Here is a 24,366-nt window from a genome sequence, read left to right as displayed (position 1 = left end):
TAGGTTAAAATGCGTAAAAGTTTGGATATTTTGCATGTGACTTTGTGCATTCGAAAATGTGAGAAGCAGCGTTTTTGCCGCCTTCTGTCCCCAAAATGTCCATATCCCAGCTTCCGCTTTACTCGGATCACCCGCTCTGCACCACCTCGTGCTTCTCAAACAATCAAGAAGAGCCACATCACAAAAAGCACCGTCCTCAGCGACTGGGGAGGAGCCTTCTCCGTCCACCCCTGGTTATCTTCAGCTGAAATGGAGTTGCGTTGGGCATTTCTAGATCTAACTCTGCTCGTCTTTGTCAGTCAATAGCTGACAGACTGGGTGGCTCTGGAGCTTACTGTAATGGCGGGTCACTGGCTACCTTCCACTTGCTATGATTATAATGACCTTGGTGGGGCTGGGGCTTGAAAACATTGGATTAAGGGGAAAGGAAAATGAGAGGAGGTTTCCATTTCGCTCTTGGCATAAAATTTGTGGGGGAATTTCTGCCAAGAACACCCCCTCCCCAACACACACACACACACACCCTAACATCACCACCGCTGCCCCTCAAGTTGATGAGGCTTGGGTGCACTGGCGGCGTCGGGCGAGTAGAGCTCAAGCGAGTAATGATACACAGCCTTTAACTTAGAAATGAATTATAGGGCAGGGGAAAGGTGGCGGACGCCTCTCTCGCTGTATAGTCTTTGAGAGAAGAGAAACCTGTTTCTTCTTCTTCTTCTTCTTTGTAAGCAAAAAACAGAAGAAGAAGACTCCAGCTGCCTTTTGTGTTTTACTTAATAGTAACAGAAAAACACTGAGAGTGACGCGAGTTTGGGCAAGGTTTAATGGGCCTGGTTTCAAAGAAGTAACTAAGCCTCAGGGTGAGGATCAATATTTATACCAAATGTTAACCTTATTTGCTGCTTCAGACAATTGGCTCAAAGCACACAGACTACAAAAAAAGAAAAGGAAAAAAAAACCATTTCTTAAGAAGCAAAACTCTGTGTGGATCTGTTACTTGAAAATAATGTGAAATGAACACGCTGTAAAAAATTCAGTTTCACATCCTGTTGAAGGCATCATTTGAAATGCTAACCGCTCTTTACACAACCAGGCTAATACCTTACATTGTTAACTGAGTGGTTTTTTTTTTTTTGGTATTATGTCTCCCTTAGGTTTTGGTTATGTTTGTTACTCGAGAACATCTGAATGCAGGCATGTCAATTGAAAACTCTTAACACTCGGGGTCAAGTATGTTGGTCAGTGTCACGTTGGTAAAGCACAATGGAGATTTTTTTTTTCTTCTTTTTTTGTCATTAATTCAGTTTCTTTTCACTTTAATTGGATTTTATCACCAATACAGAAATACAATACTTTGAGACACAAAACCACGAGCCTTGATTTCCTATGACTTCTTTTTGCAGTAAATACAAGTCTGGGCTAAAGCAACATCAAGACACAGCATCACAGAAATTCATTTTTTTGTATGTGTTGGGACAGAAGATGAACAATTGTGCTGAGATTTCTGGTGATAATTTGACATGTTTACAAAAGAAATCTGTCTTCTTGGAAGACTGCGTGCACTTACGGTTACCTAGACCACAGCGTGCTAGTCAAACCAAAACTACAAGGCCTGCTTGGATCTTTGTGGATTCATAGCTAGTTAAAGCACCACACAATGACAAGTGGTGGGCCAGACATAATCCTTTTGTGTCTAGACACACTCACACAAGTTATGCAGATTGTTATATTACCTCGCCAAGTCTTTTGAGGTTTCACGACCCAAGCGTCTGTGTGCGTTTTTTTTCTTTTTTTTTTAATTAATGGAGGAGAATCATGCAAGTCGGTCTCTTGCATACTGAGAAGGGCTATAACAGTACCAAATGCTAAAGGTTGTAAATGCAGGATGATTTGCACTTGAACTTCAAGCTCTTGCTGGGCTACAATGATAAAGCATCATGTACACATAGTAGTGTGACTGGAACATCGTCAGTAATGACGTTTTTATGTTAGATGGTGAGACTGAGCATCACCGTATTTGTGCACAAAAAAGATTTGATTTTTTTTTTTTTTTTAAATTTAGAAAAAGAAAAAGCTCCCCAAACTTGGACAGTTTTTTTCCCCTTGTGGTAATGCATTAATGTGCAGTCTTGGCTTGAGTTATAGGAGATTAGAAGATATTGGAGTTTTTGAAGATTGAATAAATATTATCCTTTTTCCCCTTTATTAAATATGTTTGAGAAAGGAAAAAGTCCTGTGCCTTTTTTCTGCATTTGAGTGATGGAGAGAGACAGGAAGCCCGGGGGGAAAGAGCGGGCTAACGACTTGTAGTAAAGATCCATCTGGCTGGGAATCGAACTTGGGACTTGGCTGCCTGACGGTTTTTGTGCTCATGTGGTACTCACCCAGTCACACTTTGGATCTCCCCCAGCTGGTTTAATACAATCCAGCGACATTTTTAGTAGAAGAACTGACAGAGAGGCGTGCCGCTCATAGAAATATAAAGACTATTTAATAAAGAGTAAAGGAATGCATTTGATAAGTCACAGTAAAGAAGCATTAAAAAGCTTTCTGTTCGAGCCTGTGGTAAGTTAGGTGTCTTAAAAATAAATTCTGGTACAGTGTAGCAAAGTTTAGTTCAAATTGTAACACAGGAAAAAAAAACTTGATCTGAAATGGTCAACTTGGAAAGGATTTTTTTTTTTTTTTTCAGATGTGTGTTATCTAATCATTTCAAAGTGCTTTCTCTGAGCAGAGAGTCCTCTGCAGCACAAAATCAGTAGTCAGCCTAATACTTCAGTACAGTACCTGCCTGTCTGCCTGGTCGCAATCAGAACCCCCTCTGTGAGGAATGGAAGTGCCTCAGCCTTGGTAACGATTTTTCCCGTGTTGACAAGTCACAACATGGAGATCTACAGCTCGGAGAGCAGCCCTTTGGCTACGCAGAGCCCTGCTTGCACTGAGTAATAGCAATCTCACAGGAGTAGCAGGCTTTCAGCTGGCAGCAGTTCATACGGAACAGCTCGCCGGTGCAGCTGGGAAAGACAGAGCAGAGTGGAGAGGGAGAGAGGAGCTGGTGGTGGTAGCAGCAGTGGAGATGGAGGGAGGGAGGAAGTGGAGAGGAAGAGCTGTTAAGAGCTTTGGGCGGTTTCTCTGTTGTTGTACCACACAAGTGCATCCAGGCCCTGCAGGACAAGCCTTTAACAGGCATGAGGGATGGAGAGCATGAGAGGAGAGGAGGAGGAGGAGGCGGCGGCGGTGGTGGAGGAGGAGGGAGGTGGTGGTGGTGGTCTGGGGAGCCGAAGCTGGCTAGTCGTGCCAGACGCCCGCTCTAAACAGGGATGTGATTTATTGTTTGCCTCTGTCTCACGTTTCACTCCTAGAAAGACACTTAAATTGCGTTGTTGAGAGATAAAGTACTTCCTCAATTGTCTTAAAAGAACGACCACCCCCTGCGGGCTGTGAAGAATTTTTTGAGCATGTGGTACATCATTAACAAGTGCACCAAACTGGGAATATTTTTGGCACAAGGTGGCATCTTGATTTTGTTTTTCGTCTGTGGATTCCGCTTGGTTTATTGCTTCCTTTTTTTTTTTTAACTGTCTATATACAGATCCTACTGCTTATGCATATTACGCATTAATTACCCACAAAGCTGCCTTTTAAAACTCTGTAATTCAATGTACGTATATTTCCTAGTGGGCTGGCCAACACGTTGATCTTTGTCACCCTTGCTGAGTGCACTCGGCACGGCACAGTGCTATGGGATAACCTCACTTCCTGTGTGGGTAGAGGAGGGCAGGAGGCCTCGTACGCACGCACAAATACACACACACAGACATTCTGAAGCACAGCCTGGCTTCAGTTAGCCTTCAGCGCACCAGCCAGGCTAACCCCTCTCCCTCCATTTGGCGCGGACGCGTTTCGTCTTTGCGCATTTGGGCAGACACGAGCACGACGCGGGCTAATGTCTTTAACTAGCTGGTCTAACAGCTGTGTGTTTACAGCTTTTTGGGACATAGGATCAGTTTTATAGGAAGATTAAAAGTACAGAAGGGGGGGTCCGTCACAGACACAGGATAGTAAGACCATAAGGCAGTGACAGCTCTCTAGGGAAACAATATATCACCTCTAAAAGAGGGTGTGGAAGTGTTTGGCAGTGGGACAAAAATCCAGAGAAGTTAAAATCACTGATGTGATGTCATCTCCTGAGAAAGACATTGTCAGGGCGGCGTGAGGTTATTTACGATGCTGCTATTTAGTCGTTTCGTCTTCTGGCGTATTAAAACAAATATCTTGCCTTTCATTGTTAACCAAGGGCACATGCTCACTTGATTCCGACCTTACGATTCTAAAGAGATTAGCAAATAAGTGGATCTTTTTTGAGTGCAGAGTCCAGTGGCTTATGGTTCTTTTAAAGAAGCCAAAACTGTAAGTAGAAACAAATTAAGCTGGACAAATTAGTCGAGTCAAGTTACCAGCGGTCGGATGTGGGAAGCTAAAAGACAGAATCAGATGGCTCAGCTCATAATTGCCCGTATGTTCCCACACCCCACCAGTGTTTTGACCGAGGTCCATGTTGGTTCAGATTGCCATGCCATTAATCCCTCGTACTCTACAGGAGAGTGGTCAGCGGCAGATGTATTTGCACTTACTCCAGAAGGTTTTCTAGATTAGCCCAAATCCTCCCAGAAAAACCGTTTTAAAACCTCATTTGGCACGCACAGTCAGACTTTGTGCTCATAGCTGGCCAGAGAGCCGTGCCTCCCTCTACATCTCATTCTCTCCGACTCCCCTGATATTTTTTTTTTTGTTGTTTTGGGGTTGTTGTTTTTTTTGTTGTTGTGGTTTTTATTTTTATTTTTCATATCCCTACCTTGTGGTTCTCGCAGCTTAGCCCCACGTCGATTTTTGGACTGGGCAGTGTAATTGTTTGGAAAGTCGGTTCTGTCATTTGCATGTAGCAAGCAGCCACTTTTCCAGTTTCAGTGGTTTGACCTTGTTGTACCTGCCAGCCAGAAATGAGATCATCAGAAGAGTAGACGAGAAGCTGACATCTCTCCTCCACCTACCCGTGGCTTTAAGTGATGGTTGTCATAGCAATCATTATGCCACAGAACAGACTCAGTGGGTGAAAGATGGCTTTGAATGCGGCAGCCTCGGGTCACAACCTGGTTATGACAGAACAGATAGACCTATGAGGGTTGGTTGCAGTACACAGTCTGCACAAAGTAAACAGCCACATACAAACCTTGTGAGGTTCATATGGATTTCAGGTCGAGATTGAAATTATTAAAGCAGTGCCACCCCCTTTTTTTTTAATGCCACAAAGAAAGAGAGGCAGGTATTGGTGTAATGGAGAGGGGGAAGAGCAGCATGGGGCGAACAATGCCTCTCATTCCCATCAGCTGCCCTGGCCAGCATTTAACATGGAGATTGGAAACGGAATAAGCCTCCCCCCCCCATTCTCCCTGGACCTGCATGTAAATGAGGCTAGCGGTTAGCATTTCCTGCTGTGCTACAGCAGTTCTTCTCTCTTTCTTGCTCCTCTCCTCTCCTCTCCCCTCCCCTCCTTTTTCTTTTTTTTTCTTAAGTAATGGTCTGAAAGTACTCCCCCTTTTTCTGGGTAGGAACCGGGACCAATCCTGATTAGTGTCCCTGTCCTAAGTGACAGGCTAAAATCCAAGCAAGCACTGCCTTGGGCGCCTCTGCCAAACAGCCTTCAAACCAGTACCACCATATAAAAAAAGACACCCCCCACCACCTACCCCCCATTCGCAAGATTCCCTCCCTCCCCCTCGTCCTCCTCGCTCCTCTGCTCATTCTCCCCTGCCGTCCTTTCTGAGTGTCTCTAATAGATGCTGTCTCCATCGCTCTAACACACTGTCCTCTCACATACATGCATACATGCACATATAGAATTACCTCTCACTCTTCCCTCCCCTCCACCTCACACCAGAGCTTGCTTTGTATCCCTGGGTGGACTGGCTGCTATAGAGCCAAGTGTCCCTTTTGCCAGTAGGGTGATTTACAAACAATACATGGACGCTGTACACACTCCCACCTTCCACCCTCCTACACTCTCTCACTTCTCTTCCACAGACACACAATCACCTCTGTGAGGAGCTTCAGTATGCCAGAAAACTACGCAGCAGGGTGATGGCCTGTTCTTTTCACACTTGTTCTAAAGAATGTACCCTGGCTTCTTCTGAAAGTTAGCGCAACATGCACGCCTCGGTTTGAACGAGGTTAGTTTGTTTTAAGCGGAAGAAAAATTGGTGGCGTCTGACTTGTGTGTCAAGTGGCTTATTATTGGTCGTTTTCAGCACCACATGAAACGATAATCTGCGCTCCATTTGTGACAATTCTGCCTCATGCAGACAAGCAAATGCGTGAGGAATTTGTGTATTTCATTTGAGGAGTTGGGATGCTGTTGCAAGTTTGGAAATTAGTATACTTCAAAACCTTAGTATTTGTCACTAATTCCTGTGTACGTTATAACTGTAAAACAACCACGATACTAGTGAAAAGTGCTTACATATGCTTGAATATTTTTGCATACGTACATGCATATATGTAAAAACATGCACGTGTGGGTTCCATGTGGTTTTATGTGGCCACCGACATGTCTCAACCAATGAGAGAATATGAGAGAAGTTTCTGAGTATGAGCAACTCTTCCTCACACAGCCAAGAAAGTGTGAACTCAATCATTCAGACTGGGTCTGTCAAACATGAATCAAACGGTCCAATCAGGCCCACTGGATGACTTTGAGAAAAAAAAAAAAGTCCTCCGCACTTTGCAAACATCTCCGGCTTAAGGACCACCATCTACATATCCATTTGTCTTCCTTCAGATCACAGGAATTACTGCTCCTCCTAAGTGTTGGTCAGATTTTAGTGAAACTTGAGCACGTTATCACCTAATAGGTCTTTGCCCCAAATTTGCTCAGTGGCACAGTCATATTGATCGTGTTGCAGGGACCTTCCAGTTTTCAAAAGAAGCTCTTCCGCTCTTAGTGTTGCTTAACCTCTCAATGGATTTTAATGGATCCCATTATTTTGTGCAATACAACCAACCGAAGCTCATCACTCTGTTTCTGTACTTCACACATTACAATAATATGTGAATTGTGATCGATCATGAAGCGGATGATCTAAAACGTGATTGCCAGTGTGACTGGGCCTTTTACTTCACTGCACTTTGTACTAGGAAGAATTGTATTACAGGTTGTACTTTGTTTTGTAGTTTTTTGTAGTTTTTTTTTTTTTTTGGGGGGGGGGGGGGGGGGGGGGGGATTTTTATATTTTTTTTAAAGTCATTTTCATATGTAATTCATATATAATAATTTTTATTTCTTTCAGTGTTTTTTTTTTTTTTTTTTTAATTATTATATATTTGCTTTATTTTGCTATGCTTGTCTACAGTAATCTAAATGGTAATGCCTGTATTTGTATAGCACTTTACTAGTCCCTAAGGACCCCAAAGCGCTTTACACAACCAGTCATCCACCCATTCACACACACATTCACACACTGGTGATGGTAAGCTACATTGTAGCCACAGCTGCCCTGGGGCGCACTGACAGAGGCGAGGCTGCCGGACACTGGCGCCACCGGGCCCTCTGACCACCACCAGTAGGTAACGGGTGAAGTGTCTTGCCCAAAGACACAACGACCGAGACCGTCCAAGCCGGGGCTCGAACCAAAACCTTTAACCAGCTGTAATAAACTGTCATCAGTCCAAGTAAGAGGCCCAAACTAGGACATTACCCATGATCTGTCATATGACACTCTATTAAGGTGGTTAAACTAAGGAGCTGGGCCAGTGTGTGTCTCTGAATTATGATGTTTGTTTGTAGTTACATCAGACTGTGTTTCTTCCAGGTGCTTTGTCATCCGGTTTGTAAATGGATGGTTTATTAAATGTGGGCATTTTCAGAATGTACTTGCTCTTCTTTACTCTAAAAATAGCACAAATGGATCATTATGCGATATTTCGAACCACTTGTGATCAAATTGGGCTGAGCTCATGTGGCCCATGAACTGAAATGAGTTTGATTAATGTTGTTCTTAAGTCAGTTATTCCTAATTAAATAATAGTGATGCTGTTAAAGCCCTGCTTTTGAATTGCTTATGACTTTTTTTTTTCCTCCCCCCAAAAATGAAAGGTTTGCGTTTTGGCTGACTTCACATAGACCTGCCATCTGGCTTTTCTCCACAAAAAAATGGAGTACTAAATTATGGTTCATAAATTTAGTTTTTGCATAGAGTCCGGCTGTATTGAGATTAAAGCCGTATTGCACTGCCTTACCCAAAGGAGGACTACAAGTAGACTATAGCAATACAAATTAGAAAAAATGGTCTATAAAACAATATATTGCAACATAAAACAAAATAAAGTTGGCTCCTTCCATACCTCTTTGACCAAATAGCAATTTCGGCTTGTCAGTAGTTTTATTATTGCTGGGATTAGATGATTACTTACTGACATCTAGTTTTTAAAGACCTCAACCTGTTCAAATTTGTGGAAATTGTTATTTTGCCATGAAATTTACACACAGCCACACAAAGAAACAAACCACTAAATTATATTCAGGGAAACCAAACCGCAAAGGTGCTGAATAGTAAATTTGAACCTTGACATTTAGCACTTCTCTTTAAAAACTGTGGCGTTATCACATTTGGAGCAGTGAACCATAGTTGTAGCTTTTGATGGTTTTTCTTATTCATTTTGTATAGAACACCCCATACAATTACTTTAACTGATAAGAGGGGTTTTGTACAGCCTTGTCAGACTTGAGATGTTCTTTTCAAATGGCTGCTTAGATTATTTACCAGCGCGCATAAAGCAGATTCAGTAGAAAAGCATGACTCATCCCTACTAAAAACACTACAAGCAAAGAAGATGCCATTCATATTAAAATAAAAAAAAAAAAATTGGCACAAAGCGTGACAGTTAAAATCATCAACTGACCCACGGCCGCTAAGAAGTTGACACAGCCCTCTTAATTGTTTAAACCAGAGCCCTGAAAATCCAAATATCCTGGCTTAATTTTTCTCTCTCTTTTTTTTTTTTTTAAATTAGCCAGTTAAACCCTCTCCTCTCTGCTGTGGAGCTCGAATGTCCTTCTTTATGTTGTTTTAATGTATCTAGCCAGAGTCAAGTCTATTCAAGTGGCTAGTGTTTCAGTAGCAACATTTTAAGTCAAGGACATTCAACATGTATGGCATATTTTGCATCCATATCATAGCTTTGTAAATGATCTCAGGTTTTAATTTAACATAACTTACACAAAATATCCACCACTATAGGAAGCAAGTTCATCCACTGAACAGTAAGCGTGTTTTTGTATCCTTTACTCCTTTTTATTTGATGAGCCTAATCGCGGCAGCTACGTTTATCTGATATTAATGACATTAACAAAGTGACAGTCATGTCTTTGCAGTTTAGCTTCTGTTGACACTTTTGAAACTTTTGAAGCTCATTATGAAGGGAAGTCTTTGATCAAGGACTAATGATTATCTGATAGGCAGTCAGCATTTGCGCCTTACGTTCGTGTGCAGTTAGAGAACTCGTTTCCACTGCGCCTGCACTGGTGGCAGCTAGCTAATTGTTATTTGCGGTAAAATTGTAGGGTAAAGGTAAACTACTTAGACAGTTTTATATTTGTAAACTGGTCTACATTAGTAGAAATGTACATTTCAGATTTGGATTCATCCCTCCATAACACCTGCTGCCACTGATTTCTCAGTCCACTTATAACTCTTTTCCACAATCAGAGTCCCACTTAAGTGTGGGTGGGGCTGTCACAGCAAAGTGGCCTGAAAGTCTTTTGTATGCGACACAAACAAAACACAACAATGGAGGACATTGAGGCGATGGTATACTTGCTGCTCAAAAAAATCTGTACCTTGTCATTACTGCGGTGTTGGTTTGTGTGTAGCCATTTCCATCGGTTTCAAAAATGGTGAATTTGATTTTTGTAAAGTAGTCAATCTCATGACATGCACTCTGTTTATGTCGCAAACCTTAAAAACAAGTCCAGTTGAGTCAAGTCGAGTAGGTGCTAGTGGAAAAGAGGTATTTTTGTATAATTTGGCATACCTCAACCTTTTCTTCCTGTTTCCCTTCTTCTTGACAACCACCCTTCCACTGACACCATCTCTGATGAGGTCTCAGTGAGCAGTAGATGGGTTAAATGAAGGTTCGACCACATCTCTCAGGTCCGATGTGAGGTTTTCACTGGATTTTTCCCCCCCCTTATTACTTAAGGACAGGACATTGAAGTACTGTTGCCTTTCAGTTAACTATTTGTAGATAATTGGCATCTTGTTACAATGTTTGAATAGCTGAGTACGCAAAAGTCACCACAATCATTCCTTCCTGGGCGTCAGGCGGCATTGATGGTATAAATGGAACGATACCATCTATATGTTGTTTCAGAGCTCTCAGTTTACTAAATTAGGATCTAGAAAGATGAGCTGTGGAGCAGACAATAATGGTGAGAGCTTTTAATAAGGCGCAGCAACATAAAGCATTCGTCAGAGTAAGACGAGGTTGCGGTTGCAAGACATTTAAAATGCATGTGCCAGTATAATGGCCTGCTCTCACAGAATGGACAGGTTCTCAGCAGGGCTTGCATCTAGCCTTCTATACCATCTGAACAGCTGTAAACGATATACACAGATGTTTAGGAAACTCCAAAAAACAAACCATTTACTTGATTCGTTTTCCAGAATATTGATAAAATGATTGAATAGAGTGATTTGCATTCTCGTTTCATCAATGCGGTTTCAACACCTCACATTACCTGCTCTGGATTCATAGTGCCAAATATCTAGCAGCATGTGCTTTGGCCCAGACGCACATTGAAAAAAGCAACATATTTACCAACTGATTTCAGATCATTGAAATCGGCGTGTCTAGTCTGCACGATAACACACGAATGCAACACACTAACTAGAGTTTTTCTCATTCTTCTTTTTTTTCCAGCGCTTTTCTTTGTCGACCTTTTCAAGACAGGAAGGGGAAAAAAAAGTCTTAAAATGCAATAACCTTGAGAGTGTTTGATAGTATAGGCACGGTGATTAGAAAATGCCTGCCTTTTGCCCACTCAGTTGAGAAGGGATTTGACAGTTTCATGTGGAATAGATGTTTCACATATTCTAAGCTGGTTCTTTGAACAGTGACAGATAGCAGACCCTGGCCTGTTCTCACTGGGTACTTCAGTTAGTATACAAGCCTGAGCTGTTTATTGTTATAATGATCAGTTTTAACATTTAGTGGGAGTATTTTCAGTTTTCAATTACAGATGGTGTTCTGAAGTGTGTGCGTGTGTGTGCATTTTTGGGTGATTATTAACTCATATGAAGTTAAACTAAATTGGTTTACATTTAGCAGAAAATAATTTATATTTTTAGTAGAAATATGGGCCAATATACTGGCAGATATTCACCTTGTTGACTGCTTCAGCCTATTGATGAATGCTGATGGTGACTGATGTTTGTCTGTTGTCACATCAGTTTTGTGTTGTACAGATGCAGTGCTTGATATTTGTGGAGCGGGCTACAAAGACCTCTGAAACGGTGTGTGTGTGTGTGTGTGTGTGTGTGTGTGTGTGTGTGTGTGTGTGTGTGTGTGTGTGTGTGTGTGTGTGTGTGTGTTTTCATTTATCCATTTCTTAAACTGTTTCCTTTACAAGATTAAAGGTTGTCTCATGAGTTTGATGATTTTTAATTTGTGCTTAATCAAAGATTGTATAATAAAGGGCTAAAAGTGTTGATATATCCCTAGTTTAGAACAAAGTTTGTTAAGCCAAACTTTCACACTTCTTTTAAGTACATTCATTTATGACACTTATGTTCAGCTGTCATAAGCAACTGCTTATATAAACTTTGCACATTGTCAGTAGAATCAAGTCGAGACCTATGTGTTTGGGAAAAACAAAAAAAACATACAAACGATATATAGGATTAGAGAGTATTTGTATTGAAATAACTTGATGTTGAGCTACATAAAGCTTTTCTCGAATAAAGCTGGCCGTTGTTTGCGTAAGTCGTCTCTCGCTCGATCCCAGAAGTTCTCCTGCAGCACAGAGTGAGACACATTGCCTGTCAAACAACAAAGGAACAACTTCACATGTTATAACGACATGCGTGGCAGCATTGGCAAAGTTCATTGATTTGTGGAAATAACACACTTGAAAAGAAATCAGTCTTTTCAAAGCCACCCTGTCTCTGCTGGCAAAACCAGTCACTTTGACCTCATAGAAAGCACAAATTGTCTCCTCACTTTTGTGCTATAACACGTAACATCAGATCCAAACTAACCTGTTAAAATACAAAGGTCACGCATGAACACAAGCAAACCAATCATCAGTGTGTCTCAAGCTAAAATGACTGTTTTTCTTGTCGGGATCCTATGTTTTGTGTATGTCTGCCTGCCTGCCTGGGGGGCCGTGCCAACTGCCATCAAAAGGTAATGTGCACTGTGACGATTAAGCAGGAATCTCATACTGCATTGAAAACAGTCACTGAAATGTTTGCTCTTTTAAACATCATAATTAAATATATAAGAAGGATTTGCTTCTGAGAAAACGACTGCTTTTAAATATGAATGTTGGACATTTGCGTTCTCACACGCACCTTTTGTTGGTTATTATTTAGAGTTCAGGGCTACAGTGCAGTAATACAGACATTACCATATTAGTGTCACATTGACTTTTTTTTGCATTTTAAGTTGACTTTAAAGTGACTGTAATGAAGATTTCGTTCCTTTAGGGATGAACTTGTAATGTTTCAGCTTAAAGCTGCAGCATGTAATACATACGTCTCCCTCCAGCAGTTTAGGCACATAGCTTCGAGTACACATCTGAGGTTATGAGCAAGAACTTTTTTTTTTTTTTTACCTTTTCTATGTGAGATGCTAAAAATGGAAGGGAAAAATAAACCAGGATGTAAAGTGCACTTCATCTGCATTGAGGAATTTCAGAGGTCTCGGGCTCTCAGTCGTCTCATTCTCTTCCAAGAACACTTCTCCTTCCTGTTTCACCTCTGGCATGCCGCCCAAAGTACCCACAAACCACGGAGGCCAAGGCCGAAAATACACAGATGGTAATTTGCGCTACATTTCAATACGACTCAACCACCATTATATATAGCACTGCTGTCTGAACCCTGATCCCTACTGAGAGTATCACCTCACCTCAGATTCCAGCTGAAAGATGGGCTCTTTATGTCTTTGTCACAGACACAAACACTTGGGTGGAATAGTGCAGGTAGCTGGAGAGGCGTTGATTCTGGATTTTTATCATTTTTGAACTGAATATTTGAATGTCTAATGTTAATCTTCATCAGTACATGAGATGACATGTCATGTAACGACATCGTGTTACTATAGGGTGAATATCTTGTTGCTAAAAAATAAAAAATTCTAACCCGTGACCCCTGAGGGAACGTTTTGGTTTGGGTCCCTTAGTTCGCTTGGAGGAGAGGATGGCTGTAATAAAAAGTTGATTTGTAGCTGTGCTTGTATCTTATGATAAAATGTTTGTGTCCAGATGAGAGTGGTTTCTTCCAGGATGATGATGCCTTCATCTGTGCAGAGCATCAGGGCTCACTGATGAAACTATGATCTCATCTTAGTTGAACATGGACAAGGTGGTGTCCTCCATCACATTCTCCTCCACATTGTTGAATCACCACGAGAAAATGAGTTGATCAGTCCTTACAGTAGATTTCTAGAAACTAGTCACTTTAACTAGTCGTTTAAAACTAGTTATTTAAAATGTAAAAACTAGACTAGTTAAATGGCAAGAGGTCCATAACATGATTTAAAAAAAATAGGCATCTAAATGGGGCGTGTGCAAACTAATAATGTAATGTAATAAAAGAAAAGTGCACAGCTGACATGACTCTGTAGAGGAACATACAAATAAACACAATGCATGCAAAAGCAGTGCAGAGGCCACCTTCGTCTCTGGTCCCAAGCTCATTAAGGATGGATTGAGGGCAAAGTGGAAAACTATCCTGTGGTCAGTGCACAGTTTAAAAGCCAGCACTAGTGATATAGTAGCGATAGTATGGGGGTGCATCAGTGTATTTAGCACGGGTAACTAGCGCATCTATGAAGGCACCAGAAGGATACATGCTTGTTTTAACAATACAGCGCCAGACAACGCTGTAATCGGCCTGCTTACAGGAAAGCTCTGATCTATGACATGGTTCAGGTTTTTGTTTTTTTGTTTTTTTCTGTTGTGAGCCATAGTACTGTCAAAAGTACAAAAACATGTGTATACATATTCTAAGTAAGTTAGTTGTATTTGTGCACTTTGCTGAGACTATGTTAAAACAAATTAATTGCTGATTATTTTTTTTTTAATTAGTTTGATATAATCGTGATTAAAAATGGTGCACGGCAAGCAACATCTTTGGTTATTATACATTTGATCATCCATACATGAAATTAAAACCAGCGTGCGAGATTAACTAGTGACACTAGAAAGGACTAGGATAGGACAGCAGTGCTGTGATTAATTGTTTGAATAATAGTTAGATGGATCATTACACTATCACTTTCTTTTCTAGCAAAGGCTTGGGTTGGGTTTTTTTCTGTAGCTAAAATTTCTAGATGTTCCATAAATGCCTCAAATGTGAACCTAAGAAGATCTAATGCGAACTAAGGTCACGTTAAAAGTGAATTCTAGAAATAGTTGTTGAATAGACACACACACACACACACACACAAATGGAGATTCCTGGATTTATTCGACAGATTAGTTTTGAAATGTTAAGCCAGGTGTGTTTTTATTTGTATTTTTTTTTAGCACTACACAACAAATGGCTTCTTTTCTCACCTCCATCGGCTTTGCTTTGAATAATGCTGGCATTAAATTCAGTGAGCATTTTTATTAAAATCATTTGGACATTATTTTATCAATTAAACAGATGTTTAAAATGATTTCCAAGTCATTGTTTTCCTGTTTCAGTTGACATCATTTTTCACACTGTTGCCACTTTTTTTCCCTTTTTTTTGGAACCGAGCTGGAATTTTAAGAAGTCCCATTAAACAGCCCTGCCCCTGTTTGACACTACAGATTATTTTAAGATTGTTAAGCGGTGGTGTTGCTTAACATAAAGGACAGGCACAGTCTTACAAGTTCATTTAATGTAAATAGGAGGCATACTGTCCTGTATGACATTTCGCCTCAGTAATCACTGGTATTGCCTGTCGCCTTGTTGGTTGTCATGTTTCATCAACTTCCTAATGGAAACAACATGATGAATAAACTCGATGGAGTGATGGTCATGTTGCTCCTGCAAAGGAACATCAATATTCAACCGATTTACAGATGTGTCCTTACTCTAAACACGTGACACCTTTCTTTTTTTTTAAACCTTTGATTTTATATTCAAAAATGGGAAATGGCAAAAGAGCCAGGATCTGGATTTGTAAAAATTTACTTGATTTTTTTTTTTTTTTTACATTTTTAATACAGGGAGTGCAGAATTATTAGGCAAGTTGTATTTTTGAGGAATTATTTTATTATTGAACAACAACCATGTTCTCAATGAACCCAAAAAACTCATTAATATCAAAGCTGAATGTTTTTGGATGTAGTTTTTAGTTTGTTTTTAGTTTTAGCTATTTTAGGGGGATATCTGTGTGTGCAGGTGACTATTACTGTGCATAATTATTAGGCAACTTAACAAAAAACAAATATATACCCATTTCAATTATTTATTTTTACCAGTGAAACCAATATAACATCTCCACATTCACAAATATACATTTCTGACATTCAAAAACAAAACCAAAACAAATCAGTGACCAATATAGCCACCTTTCTTTGCAAGGACACTCAAAAGCCTGCCATCCATGGATTCTGTCAGTGTTTTGATCTGTTCACCATCAACATTGCGTGCAGCAGCAACCACAGCCTCCCAGACACTGTTCAGAGAGGTGTACTGTTTTCCCTCCTTGTAAATCTCACATTTGATGATGGACCACAGGTTCTCAATGGGGTTCAGATCAGGTGAACAAGGTGGCCATGTCATTAGTTTTTCTTCTTTTATACCCTTTCTTGCCAGCCACGCTGTGGAGTACTTGGACGCGTGTGATGGAGCATTGTCCTGCATGAAAATCATGTTTTTCTTGAAGGATGCAGACTTCTTCCTGTACCACTGCTTGAAGAAGGTGTCTTCCAGAAACTGGCAGTAGGACTGGGAGTTGAGCTTGACTCCATCCTCAACCCGAAAAGGCCCCACAAGCTCATCTTTGATGATACCAGCCCAAACCAGTACTCCACCTCCACCTTGCTGGCGTCTGAGTCGGACTGGAGCTCTCTGCCTTTACCAATCCAGCCACGGGCCCATCCATCTGGCCCATCAAGACTCACTCTCATTTCATCAGTCCATAAAACCTTAGAAAAACCAGTCTTGAGATATTTCTTGGCCCAGTCTTGACGTTTCAGCTTGTGTGTCTTGTTCAGTGGTGGTCGTCTTTCAGCCTTTCTTACCTTGGCCATGTCTCTGAGTATTGCACACCTTGCGCTCTTGGGCACTCCAGTGATGTTGCAGCTCTGAAATATGGCCAAACTGGTGGCAAGTGGCATCTTGGCAGCTGCACGCTTGACTTTTCTCAGTTCATGGGCAGTTATTTTGCGCCTTGGTTTTTCCACACGCTTCTTGCGACCCTGTTGACTATTTTGAATGAAACGCTTGATTGTTCGATGATCACGCTTCAGAAGCTTTGCAATTTTGAGACTGCTGCATCCCTCTGCAAGATATCTCACTATTTTTGACTTTTCTGAGCCTGTCAAGTCCTTCTTTTGACCCATTTTGCCAAAGGAAAGGAAGTTGCCTAATAATTATGCACACCTGATATAGGGTGTTGATGTCATTAGACCACACCCCTTCTCATTACAGAGATGCGCATCACCTAATATGCTTAATTGGTAGTAGGCTTTCGAGCCTATACAGCTTGGAGTAAGACAACATGCATGAAGAGGATGAAGTGGACAAAATACTCATTTGCCTAATAATTCTGCACTCCCTGTATAAGATTTGTCTGTTTAGAAAGGTACTGACTTACATGTGTTTTACACTTGTTGACATTGAATCAAAAGTAAGTCTGTTTCTAATAAATGTCAATGAAGTATTGTGTTAACATTCGGTTAAATCATTACTCCTGCAGTCTTCTCTTGCTGTTATTCTTCTTCAAAGTGAAAACTTTTATAAAATTGGTTGGTGTTACGAAAAAAAAACACGCATGAAGTAAAGTATATGACAAAGTGGCTAACATCCTGGTTACATAACTGAGACTACTTTACTGATTACAGGTAATAATGAATAACGAAATAAGTAATTTCTACTTCTTTTTTTTTTCTTAATTGAGGGGGGGGAGGGGGGGATTTGACATAGATCGAGCAAGTGAGGGTTTGTGGAAAAAGGAAAGGGAGGTGATCCTGATCCACTGTGTTCCAATTAATGGAATTACCTTCCTCCTTGGGAGGACTGTTAGTCATTTGCAGAGACGTGAAGCAGTCAGTAGTGCATCTCTCCCACCATATTGTCCAGCGAGCACTAATAAGGCAGCCCTGACCGCCGGGCTTGCTCATTAGCATAGCCCGCGGCTGTGGCAACCCCCGCCAGGGTCCAGCCGGACACTTAATTACTGCCCCAGCTCCTTCTTCACCACATCCATACTCCCTGCCTTCCTTCCTATGGCCTCACCCTGTGCCCTACCTCCTTAACCCAAGCACACATACCACCATGAGCCTCCCAGTCTTAGCAGGAAAGAGAGGCTAATCATTTTGGTGATGTAAATGTGATGGCTCTAGTCTCGGTATGTTGTGACAGTCTTTCATGTTATTTCACTTTGTAGGGCTTTGCGGTCAGCAGTCTGTGCGATTTTTAGTGATTCCCTGACCTGCACTATCCTCCTCTCTCTATCTCTTGTTCCTTCTCTCTCTCATTCTTATATTAGCTCATGGGCACGACTCTCCTTTTGACATCAGCGCAGTATTGATGCACCCCCGTCCAACCTTAATCGGCTAATGGCCTCCTCTTCTTGCCTGCCCAGTCAGATCAGCCCCTCCCTTTTTGCCATCTCTCTATCTGTCCCTTCCTTCCTTCACTGTCCCGTCTCCTCTCCCCCCTACCCCGTTCAGGCCTGGGGTCAGGGAGGCCAATATTCATGCCTGGCTAAGCAACAGAGTAGCTTTGTGTGTGTAAGAGAGAGAGAGGAAAAAGGAGAGGGAACATGTTAGTCAGCAGCCTCGCAGAAGTCATGTGGTTGGTGACCTCTTGACCTACCTTTTACTCTTGTGTCCTGCTCTTCTCTCCTTTCTCTAATTCACACGCCTTCCTTTTATATATTTACTTTTTTTTTTTTTTTAACTAGTGATCTTTCTGCGCGACAAGGTTAGCTGAAATATAGCTGGCACACGTTCTGTACGTCTACATCTGAGCACGAAAGCACACACATGCGTGCACAACCCTCTGACCTGGAAAAGCCTCAGCCAAAATAATCCTGCCAAGTTCACAACTGGAGATTGTTGACAGCTCTGTGTGGTGAAACAATGAACAACTCGACTACCTGGAAGGTCCAACTGTTTTTAGCTGTAGTTACGGGCTGTGAGCCTCCCGGTTTCTTCCTTTGACAGGTTAGCACAACAAATTTCTAAACGCTGTACATGAAAATATTTTTATCTGCTCTGTGTGCATCTCTGGTCAAGCTCAACACTGTTTATTCTGGGAAGTCTTGAAGCCTTTGGCCCTCCCTTTAATGGAGTCTCAGGCTGGACTTGGACCCCTTTATAGGTCTGTCTTTGTCTGTCTATAATAAGGTGGCGCTATACATCTCAGTGGCCCAGAGAGAAAACTCCCTCCCGTTTTTGCCAGTGAATCATCCGTGTGTGAGTGATAACAGATCCAGACTGCTGAGCACCCCGCAGCTGTTTGTCTCAACATGCAAGTCATCCCCGCCATTACACCGCTAAATGGTTCCCTTTCAGTGGCAGACACTTGCCGCCTCGGCCCGTATCTCCATGTCTCCATCATCAAACCAGCCACCGTTGAGGAGCCGAAGCAGTTAAATGTGTATGTCAGGGGAAAAAGAAAAAAAGGAAAAGATAATCATGGGCAGGACTTTAGCAATAAAACGTGTGTTTGTTCTTCAAAGAAGATTGTCTCCATGTGTACGATGGGCATGTAGCAGTAGCTGTAAGTACAGAACTGGCATGAAGGCCCCTTAGAGCTGGTCTGGAGACCATGACCTTGGAAAATGTCATTCTGTCCACAGGGGTGGCTCGCCTGTGACACACAAAGCCATGGTAGTGAAGTGTGCACTGTAGCACTCAGGCAGAAGCCCAGTGGCTTAGTGTTGTGTGCAGCTGCATCTAACCCCGAGGTTTAAGATTGAACTTAGGTAGCAAGAAAGTTCAGCCTCAAAGCTGAGACCTCGGGTCAGTAATCTAGCGATTTCCCTCTAACCACATTACAGCCATTAGTGGCTCTTGCTGCTTTTCGCATGTCACATGGAAATGGGTCAAGCCCTGCCCTGCATGACTCACTGGCTCCTTCTCCCTCTGCCTCCCTTTATTCCTGTTAACCCTACTCCGGTGGTAAAATGGCTTCAAGCGGCATGGTAAATTGGGTTCACAATCGGTGCATTTTGGTGTTTTTCATTCACCTTAATAATAGTCTCAACAGATAAAGTGTCACACAAGCTCGTCAGTGCCATAAAGTGCGTCCTGTAATATCTTGTCAAGGTGAAGGCTACTAGGCATGCGGCTATAGGATGTTTGGAAAGCACTAAGGCTGATATTATAAGGTAACCCGTTGCTCTGCTTTTTGACATCTTCCTCTGTGTTACTGTAAAATGTAAGAAAGAAAGTGGGGATGTGTTTGAGATGAGAAGATATCTGGAAGTGTGCAGGCCCTGTTTGATATCTGTTGCAGAAGGAGAGTAGCGGTCACAGCGGGTTGTGATTGTGGTCACCTTTGCGGACCACAGCGAGCCATGCTGGCCAGATGTCAGCCATCTCTAATGATCCCTACAGGTTGCTGGGCTGGGTTGCCTGGCAACGATTTTGCCTTTGCCTGTAAACAAAGAGCGGACCCACCGGGCCTCAGCGAGGGTCGTGAAGGTGAACACAGCTTTGGTGTGCTTGGAAATGTATGTTGGTGTGTAAGACATCTTAAATGATATTTTCATTTTTGAGTGCCTGCTTTTCTAATGAATCTCAGCCAGTTCCCTTTTTTGTTAAATGTTTCGTGAGCTTTGTGTGTTCAGTAACCCAAAGAGGAGGTGTCAGTTTTGACATTTTGTTTCACCCGGGCTTGGTGCATTTGACATATTCTTATGGAGGTTTGTTAATATGTATCAGGAATATTCACTTTTCTTTGTTCGCCCTTGTCTGGCAAGCTGTAATGTTTTGCTTATGAATATTGATACATGAAGTGTATATTAATGACCCTTGGTGACCTTAACCCTATCCTTATTGGCTCCCTGGTGGTATCCGCAGGCTCATGAATATTAATCTAGTTCTGTAACCTCCATTACCCTAATCTTTGCTGTCTAGCCTCCCAGAAGGACCCGTTGTCATGGTAACCCCTTTACTAGGCTCTTCCAGACCAAGGGTGGGAAAAATAAGGTTTAAAAAAAAAAAAAAAAGACAGAAAAATCTAAATTACTCAAACATCTTGGATGTGCCTTGTGACTGTATTTAAAAAAAAAAAAAAAAAATAAGTTGAATTTGGGCTTTAAGTCTTTTTAGTTGTCTGTCTGCTTTTTCAGCTTTTAAAGGCTTTTTGACTCCCAATTAAGAATTTGCAATGTGTAGTTTGCTAATCTCTGCAGTGTAGAAGCCAGACTGTGAAAGCTTAACTGTCTAATTGCTCTTAAGCATCATAAATGTAAACCGAAGTTAGAGCTGTACGGCAATTGTTTAGCTGTGAAATAATCATCAGTCTTAACTGTTAGCTAAAGCAACCTTTGCCACAGTACTCACACACTTTTCATTAATTCTTCCTTTGGTTTCCTCTCCTCTTCTAGATGTGGACAGCAATGAGGAAGGAGGGCCTGATGGCACTGCTGTGGAGGAGGAAGGCTGGTTTGGGAACGCCTCTGACACGCGCTCAGAGTCGTCGTCTTTTGGAGACACCCAGGATGAGGTCCTCCTGCCCAGGGGCTCCTCTCCCGACGAACGACCTGGAGTCAGCGCTGGGTCTGGGGATCATGACACCTGCGGAGGTGAGAGCTCGCTGGGTTGCCCCACGCCTGTCCATCGTGCCTCTTTGGAACTTCTTGGACTGGATGGAGGTGCATTCTCGGCCCAGGACACGCTCTCGTCTGTGGTATCGTCACTGTACGGCGAGGCAGCATCTCGAGCCCTGGGAAAGCCCCTCAGCAGCAACCTACGGCGCCTCCTAGAAGCTGGGTCGCTAAAACTCGACACCGGGGAGCTCTTGGGTCGGTCATCCCGGGGAGGGGCTGGGGGCGACTCTCCTCCAATAGGTCTAGCCCCACCTTTGACACTCTCTCCATCTTCCCACCACGCCCAGCAGTTAAGTGCTCTTGCCCGAAAACTGGCCAGTAACAACAACAACAGTGGCTCAGCCTCACCGGCCTCCACAGCTCCTTCAGCCACCAACATCAAGCAAGAGCCCCTAGACCCCTTTAATTCTGTCACCCCAAGCAACGGCAGTGGCTTTGTATGGGCAGGTGTGGCAGATAAGTGGCCCCCAGCCAGCTGCTCCACGCCCTGCGGCTCCAGCCTGTCCCCAGACTCTGCAATCCAGAAATTAAAAGCAGCAGCCAACGCTGTGCTTCAAGACAAGAACGCTGTGGCCTCCTCTTCAACGACATCTTCCTCCTCATCCACCTCTGCCTCATCTGCAGTGCCCACCCTGGGTGGGGGTGGTCGAGGAGACGATGTGGTGCGCTTCGATGCCTTTAACTCTCCGTTTAGCCCGCAGTCAGCTAGCTCCACCCTCGCTGCGCTCTCCAAGAAAGTCAGTGAACGGAGCCAAGCCTCGTCAACGGGCAGTGCTGCTACGGACCACCAAGCAGCGAGTTCCTTCCTCTCACTTGTGTCTATGACCTCCTCCGCTGCCTTGCTCAAAGAGGTGGCAGCCAGGGCAGCAGGAAACCTGCTGGCAGAGAAGAAAGACGGTTCCCCCTTGGCAACTACTGGGGTCCTCCAAGAGGACGTGAAGCCCCTGTTGGACAAGAACCAGAAAGCACCCACGCCCTCTACACCCAATCAGAGCCTAGAGTTGCTGTTGCCCTCTCCTCCTAAGGGCAGAGGGAAGCCCAGCAACCAAGCAGGTAATCTAAAAGCACAATAAAGGACTATAATAAGCATGGGAATCACTATAAGCATAATGAGATTAGTGAATTAATTAAAATAATGGTTGCACCAGTACAGATAACAGCCCATCTTAGCTTAGGTGCATAACTCCATATTTCTCTACTTAAAATATGTAGTTTTTTCTTCTTTAGCAAGAGAGACTTGCAAAATTTTTAAAGTACACGCAAGTGTTAGATTGTGTTAAACACACAATCTGTCTGCTTAAAGTTAAACAAGACTGCTATGGTTGAATGTGCAAGCTCGTCTTACTGCAGCAGAAAATAATTCACGTCTTTTGACTGTCAGTTCAGTTTCTATATTTCCCCAGCCATCGTGTGGCCAAACATACAACACTATGAAATTCAAAGTCACGCCGTTAGCCGTGCTAAATTATTACTTCGTTCTAAGGATGACTCCAAAAAGCGCGGACTCGTGTCTCCTTTCCTTTTCGTGTAGCAGCGGCAGGTTCGCATGTCACCAAAAAAAAAAAAGAAATGCCGGCGGAGAAACAGAATTGTGAACTTCGGTGACATGTTTTCTCTAGTTTTGTAATGGTTTTGTTCTCACCTCACTGGCGCTGAAGCAGTGTGTAGTGTAGCCTCAGCTTAACTGTCAGCCGAGCAGAGAGCATAGCCGAGAGAAAACAGCTCTGGCTGGCCTTCTAGTCTGGGAAATGGTCTGTGGGCTCGACGGGGGGTTCCGACTGAGACCTCACTGCCTTCCCAGACCAGCTCGTTTGTGCTCGGATGTGCGTGCTGCCAAAAGGGGGCCGTCAGTGTGTGCTCGGCACAGTGGGGAGCCCTGGAGTCCATATCCATCTCAGCAGCCTCCTCCTGGCTTCATACCCCACTAACCAGAGCCCTCTGCACTGATCAGCACAGCAGACTTAAGGCCAAACACATCATACTTTCCACTGACTGGATACAGATGCGTGCACTCTTTTTTTTTTTTTCTTTCCTCCCTCACTCTTTCTTCTCTCCCTCGTACACGCTGTCTCTCTGTTACTTACAAATGGGCACGCAGTATAATCTGTAAGAGCGTGCTCAGATTTAGACGTGTAACCCAAACAAGGGTGCACACACAGATCTCACTCTTGGACAGGCGGAGAGATGGCTTCAAAGTGCAAGCTCCAGCTAAGTAGTCTTAAGGGAGAACAGAACGTTTTCAGGGAGATGGATGGGCACTTTTGAGGGATTGTGTCGCAACCCCGCCAAAACTAAAATGGCTGGATCAAATTGACTTCAGACAGATGAGGCAGTCGATGTAATATTCTGTGATCTGCATGCTAAAAAGGGGTCTGCTCTAACCCGGCATGCCGTCAAGGTCGAGCAGCACTGTAAAAAAAAAAAAAAAAAAAAAAATGCAGGTAGTTGTTTGGTCGCCAGACTGAAAAATGTGACCTTGATTATTGACTGTCGTGTCTTGTTTTATTGTAGACCCTCGCTAGTTCTGCTATAAAACTGTATCACGTTGGCATGCTGTGCTTTCGTGTTTTAGGAAGAATCGACTCCTGTTTTTCTAACACGTGATTAGGCTTACATAGGAAATGCACATGTTAAGCACTAAACACACACACGCTGCCTCCTGGTTTTCTGCTTTGTTCGCCTCAACTTAGACTAAGCACAAGTCATTTCTGCATTGTGATCTCTGCTGTGCTTGGAGAAGTTGGGCCGCAGATGGTGGTTTATTGTTGCAAATAGGCAGTCTCGAGGTTTTACACCTCAGGTCAATGAATGGCTGAGCACAGTAATTTCACCAAACACTGATTACCAGATGTTTTTCAAGGAACGGCACTGGAATACTTATGAAGCCATCCTGACAGGCCCTTGTAGAATTTGTAATGCAATCATGCCTCTTTCTAATAAGACCAATTAAACAGTAATGGATGCCGGATATGAAGCCAACAACAATAATCGAGATACTAAAACATGCTAGAGTTTTTTGCTTTCATTGTTCCATCGCTTCCAGCTGGTGTTTCTCTCGTGATAGTTTTCATCATTAGGTGCGCAGACGTTGTCTCTCGCAGATCT

At 42.8% G+C, this 24,366-nt stretch overlaps 1 protein-coding gene across 2 annotated transcripts in view; it reads left to right on the top strand.

Moving 5' to 3' along the window:
• The window catches only part of znf827 (zinc finger protein 827), a 75,773-nt gene that overhangs the window by 3,574 nt on the left and 47,833 nt on the right, over positions 1–24,366 (top strand). Inside the window, exons 1-2 of one of the 2 annotated variants that reach the window (XM_084931636.1) lie at positions 17,422–20,131; positions 21,040–22,314. In XM_084931636.1, the coding sequence (XP_084787762.1) occupies positions 20,005–20,131; positions 21,040–22,314 (1,402 nt within the window). In that variant the 5' untranslated portion in view covers positions 17,422–20,004. Of the gene's footprint in view, positions 1–17,421; positions 20,132–21,039; positions 22,315–24,366 lie in introns of those variants that run through there. The other variant, XM_084931637.1, reaches the window with a different exon arrangement.

This window comes from Perissodus microlepis, chromosome 6, assembly GCF_051167445.1.
Source record: "Perissodus microlepis isolate ML-2025 ecotype Zambia chromosome 6, ASM5116744v1, whole genome shotgun sequence".
Classification (NCBI taxonomy): Eukaryota; Metazoa; Chordata; class Actinopteri; order Cichliformes; family Cichlidae; genus Perissodus; species Perissodus microlepis.
Note: the sequence above shows the minus strand (reverse complement) of the source record. Positions and strands in the feature narration are given on the sequence as shown.